Here is a 6,000-nt window from a genome sequence, read left to right on the forward strand (position 1 = left end):
TCTGAGTTGAACTCCATCTGTCACTTCTCAGCCTAGTTTTACATCCTATCAATGCGCTGCTGTAACCTCTGACAGCCCACAACACTATCCACAACACCCCCAACCTTTGCGTCATCAGCAAATTTACTAACCCATCCCCCCACTTCCACACCCAGGTCATTTATAAAAATGACAAAGAGTAGGGGTCCCAGAATAGATCCCTGAGGCACGCCACTGGTCACCAGCTTCCATGCAGAATATGACCCGTCTACAAACACTCTTTGCCTTCTGTTGACAAGCCAGTTCTGGATCCACAAAGCAATGACCGCTTGGATCCCATGCCTCCTTACTTTCTTAATATGCCTTTCATGGGTAACTTATCAAATGCCTTGCTAAAATCCATCTACAATACATCTACGGCTCTACCTTCATCAATGTGTTTAGTCACATCCTTTAAAAATCCAATCAGGCTGGTAAGGCACGACCTGCCATGCTGACTATTCCTAATCATATTATGCTTCTCCAAATGTTTATAAATCCTGCCTCTCAGGATCTTCCTCATCAACTGAAGTAAGACTCACTGGCCTATCTCTACTCCCTTTCATGAATAAGGGAACAACATTTGCAACCCTCCTATCTTCCGGAACCTCTCCCATCCCCACTGATGATACAAAGATCATTGCCAGAGACTCAGCAATCTTCAGTAGCCTGAGGTACATCCTGTCTGGTCCCGGTGACTTATCCAACTTAATGCTTTCCAAAAGCTCCAGCACATCCTCTTCCTTAATATCTACATTCTCAAGCTTTTCAGTCCACTGCAAGTCATCCCTACAATCGCCAAGATCCTTTTCTGTAGTGAATACTGAAGCAAAGTATTCATTAAGTACCTCTGCTATTTTCCCCAGTTCCATACACTGTCACACTTGAATGGTCCTATTCTCTCATGTCTTAGTCTCTTGCTCTTCACATATTTGTAGAATGCCTTGGGGTTTTCCTTAATCTTGTCCGCCAATGCCTTCTCATGACCCCTTCAGACTCTCCTAATTTCATTCTTAAGCTCCTTCCTGCTAGCCTTATAATCCTCTAGATTCCTATCATTACCTAGTTTTTTGAACCTTTCGTAAGCTCTTCTTTTCTTCTTGATTAGATTTACTACATACCTACTCAGAACCCCATGCAAATACCCCTAGAACATTTGCCACATTTCTTCTGTATGTTTCCAATTTATGCTTCCAAGCTCCTGCCTGATAGCCTCATATTTCCCCTTACTCCAATTAAACGTTTCCCTAACTTGTCTGTTCCTATCCCTCTCCAATGTTATGGTAAAGGAGATAGAATTGTGATCACTATCTCCAAAATGCTCTCCCACTGAGAGACCTGACACCTGACCAGGTTCACTTCCCAGTACCAGATCAAGTACAGCCTCTCCTCTTTTCATTGATTATAGTAAACATACACCTGTATCTGGAAGGTCCAACTGCTGGTGAGTAAGTATCCTGGCAAAAACTACAGCATGAAGACAAAAGAACACTAAGAAACTGCACAAAAAAGGTTATTGAAAAGCACAGGACAGGAGATGGATACAAGAAAATTTCCAAATAACTGAATATCCCTTGGAGTACAGTTCGGTCAATCATCAAGAAATGGAAATAAAATGCCATAGCTGTAAATCTGCCTTGAGCAGGCCATCCTCAAAAACTGAGTGTCCGTACATGAAGGGGGCTAGTGAGTGAGACAACCAAGAGACCTGTGACAACTCTGGAGGAATTACAAGCTTCAGTAGCTGAGATGGGAGAGACTGCGCATACAACTATTGCCCGGGTGCTTCACCAGTCACAACTTTATGGGAGAGACACAAAGAGAAAGCCACTGTTGAAAAAAAAACTCACATGAAACCTCAGCTTGAGTTTGGCAGACGGCATGCGGGAGACTCTGAAGTCAGCTGGAAGAAGGTTTTTTGGTGTGATGAAACCAAAATTGAGCTTTTTGGCCATCAGACTAAATGCATAAGGTAATGATGGCGCATCATCAAAATCACACTATCCTTACTGTGAAACATGTTGGTGGCTGCATCATGCTGTGAGGATGCTTCACTGCAGCAGACCTTGGAAGACTTGTGAAGGCAGAGGGTAAAATAAATGCAGTAAAATACAGGGAAATCCTGGAGGAAAACCTGATGCAGTCTGCAAGAGATCTGCAACTTGGGAGTAGATTTATTTTCCAGCAAGGCAATGACCCTAAGTATTATGCCAAAGCTACATAGAAAGGGCATAAAAACAACAATGTTAATGTCCTGGAGTGGCCAAGTCAGAGTCCAGACCTCAACCCAATTGAAAGTTTGTGGACTTGAAAAGGGCTGTTCAGTCACAATCCTCGTGTAATCTGACAGAGCTTGAGCAGATTTGTAAAGAATTGGGAAAAATTGCAGTGTCCAGATGTGCAAAGCTGATAGAGACCTATCCACACAGACTCTCAAGGCTGTAATTGCTGCCAAAGGTGCATCTACTAGATACTGACTTGAGGGGGTGAATCCTTATGCAATCAATTATTTCATGTTTTATATTTGTAATTAACTTAGATTACTTTGTAGAAATTTGTTTTCATTTTGACATGAAAGAGTTTTTTTCTGTTGTTCAGTGTTAAGCCAAATTAAATCCATTGTGATTCAATGTTGTAAAACAATAAAACATAAAAACCTCCGGGAGGGTGGGGGAAGAATACTTTTTATAGGCCCTTGACAGTTTGACTTTCTTGAACATGTTGGTCTTATCCTTCTCCATTGCATTTGACCTTGAATTCTCACCATATTATTTTGTCAGATGCATTTTTACCCGCAAGCAGCTGCTCCCAGCTGGCTACACATGCTAGCTTATGGCTTACGATTTTGAAATCCCCTCAGTTCAGAATCTTTGTTTTCAGTCTATCCTTGTCATTTTCCCATGCATGTATCAAACTTACAGATTTATGTTCACTATGTTCTAAAGAACCTCGTACTGACACTCCCACCACTTGCATAACTACAGTCCTTACCATTATTCCCCTTTGCATCCCTTCATTTGGCTATCTGCATACTGCTCCTGTAGATTTACTTCAAATTCCACACCTTATCACAGAAGAGCAAATACTATTCTATCAGACACTCCGTCAACCATGTTAACTGACTCAGTGCAGACCATCCACAAAATGTACTGTAGTTACTTACCAGGCAACTTGTGCTAAATCTGCTACCTACAGTAGTTTATTTTTTTAACATTTAGTAGTGTCTTGCGATCATAAAATAGACAAACAATTACACTTTTGTTTGGACCCAGGGAGGCTGCTGCGACCAAGTGTGCTGCTATCTTACTGGGCAAAGGCATCAGGTGCAGAGGAACACTACTACCTGTAGGTTTTCATCTTAGTTGCAAACAACTCGGGCTTGGAAATATATTGCCAGCCTTTTACCATCACTGAGCTTAAATCCCTTGCCAACAGCTCTGACAGATAACCTTCAATGGAACAATTGCAGCAGTTTGAGGAGGAGAAATAAAATGGGTTAGGGTGAGTTTGGTGTAGAAATTGACCTATTGATGAGAACAGCTTCAGGATTCAGGTGGAGTGGGGGCAAAAGGGTCTGCTTTTATGCTTTATCTCTCTCGGACTCTCTATCTCCTTTTTGTGAATAATTAGGGATGCAGAATAATTGCTGGCCTCGAAAGCAATACCCAAATGCTAAAAACAAATGGACAATGCTTGCTGCAGACTTTTACCATTTTCTGTGAGAATGTAAGGTAACCAGTTATAACTTAGAACCCCCAAAGCACTTTTCCCTTAGCATCCTGGATAGAATACATCTTTATGTCCAAAATCTCTGGTAACTGGTACATGTGTAAATGTGTTCATGGTATTAGTGAGAAGTCCATAAAAAAAGATAAAAGAGCAGAATTAAAGTCTACTTCACTATTCTATCATGTTTTTTCAAGTTCATCTCCTGCCCTTTCCTCATAACTCTTAACCCTCTCACCAATCAAGTACTCATCAATCTCTGCCACTAATCCACCAACGACTTGGCCTCTGCAACTCACTGAATTCCACAGAATGACTGCCTTCTAACTGAAGAAATTCCTCCTCATCTAAGTTTTAAAGGAACATCCCTTTGTTCTGAGGCTGTGTCCTTGGATCCTCGACTCTCCTACTGATGGAAACATCCTCTCCACATCACTCTATCAAGGACTTTCAGTCCATCCATCCCACTTGTATCTTCCATATTTTAGCTCTTCATGCTATTCATCTAATTATTTAATTTTCTCTGGAATGGGAGTTAGTACTTCATGCAAATATCTTTTCCACGTGTCACTAGAGATGTTTTATTAAATATTCCTCCTTTGAATAGTCAACAGTTCAACTCTACTTGGCCTGACTGCATTGAGGAAGGTTTAGATGTGTGGTCTCAGTTTCTTTTCTACTTCTCTGTGGATCACTCTTAAAAACCAACACAAGGCACTCATGCACCATTTACTCAAGCTCTTTGAGAGTTCCCCAAATTCTGATGGGTTGCAGGGTCTGTTTCAGTGCTGTGTGACCATAACACCTGTTACTCAGAATTGACTCTTCCCAAGTTGCACTCTAGTTTCTATTGCCCCTATACAATATTCCTGTTGTACCTGAAATAACATCAAAACTCCTCTACACTGTGTATGCAAATGATTTGACCCACAAAAGATTCAAGATTGTTTAGTGTCACTGCCAGTACAGAAGTGTAAAGGAGAATGAAATAATTGTTACTCTAGATTCAATGATACTATGTTCATAAAGTGACACTAAGTGACTGTCTGTACATAAGGTAACTGATAGGAATTGATAAAGTAGTGGTGGAAGTGTTGATCAGCCTTCCTGCTTTGGGAAAGTAAGCTTTTCTGAGTCTGATGATCCTAGCATAGATGCTATGTAACCTCTTCCCTGATGGGAGTGAAACAACCAGTCCATGTTCAGGGTGGGTGGGATCCTTCAGATATTGTTGGCCTTTTCTGTATATAAGTCATTGATGGCGGGTAGGGTAGTGCTGGTGAGGCATTGTGCAGTTTTAACTGTCCATTGTAGGGCCACAGAGCAGTTTCCATACTATGCTGAAATACGGCATTTTAGGGTGCACTACTGCACATCTGTAGAAGAAAAATGCTCAAGCAGTTCTCCAGACCCCGATACACAAAACTCACTGTGAAGATTTAAAGGTCATAAATGTTAATTGCTTCATCTAGTTGGCCACTTCTATGTTGTTTTGTAACTAGTTAATACCTTCTGGGTTTCACAGCTAGTTGAAGGAACTCCCAAAGGCGGCAGGTACCATTGAACACGAAGCTCTTTGTCTGTAGCCTTTACTGCCATACTGTTCTGAGGTGTGATTTTACCGAAGTAGCTGCTCTCTGGTGTTGTTAACGTATATTCTCCAAAGACACTTGTGTAAATCTGAAATACACAAAATTACTAGATACTAAAGTTGCCACTAATGCCATCCTCCATAAGTGAATAAGGAAATAAAATTCAGTTCCCCTGGTTATTTAGGTTTTGGCATCAGGAATAACGCAAAATAGTTGTATCAAACTCAGCATTGATTGCTCAGCATAGGTATGGTGGGCTAAAGGACCTGTTTCTGTGCTCTATTGTTCTATGTAATTGCTTAGAATGTTAAGTATAAACTTGGAGAAAACTGGAATTTAGTTTTGGGAAGTATAGGCTTATTAGCTTGGGGTCCCCTAAGAGCTATGAAAAGGTAAATACAGACAGGAATTTCCTTGGAGCACTAGCAGTTCCAAACTGCTAAACATTCTATTTCCCTGTGCAATTGTTTTCAAGTTTTTTACTGGATTGCAACAGCAGAGTAGGAAGAACTCTGAAGAAATTTCAAGCTTTGGTCACTGAAAAACATACTGTTAGTGCCAGAAATCACCACCTTTTACCTTTTCACGGAGCTGAAGTTAAACATATGTTAAATTGAATGTTTTACATCGCTCTTCATGATGGAGGACTTTACAAATATCCTTA

The 6,000-nt window shown here is 40.8% G+C and overlaps 1 protein-coding gene across 1 annotated transcript in view; it reads right to left on the reverse strand.

Annotated features, from left to right (window-relative positions):
- The window catches only part of LOC140738981 (cilia- and flagella-associated protein 54-like), a 42,647-nt gene extending 37,291 nt beyond the window's left edge, over window positions 1-5,356 (reverse strand). Inside the window, exon 1 of the mRNA XM_073066983.1 lies at window positions 5,254-5,356. Within this exon, the coding sequence (XP_072923084.1) occupies window positions 5,254-5,343 (90 nt within the window). The 5' untranslated portion in view covers window positions 5,344-5,356. The remainder of the gene's footprint in view (window positions 1-5,253) is intronic.
- Window positions 5,357-6,000: the final 644 nt, after the last annotated feature.

Source organism: Hemitrygon akajei, chromosome 14 (genome assembly GCF_048418815.1).
Source record: "Hemitrygon akajei chromosome 14, sHemAka1.3, whole genome shotgun sequence".
Taxonomy (NCBI): domain Eukaryota; kingdom Metazoa; phylum Chordata; class Chondrichthyes; order Myliobatiformes; family Dasyatidae; genus Hemitrygon; species Hemitrygon akajei.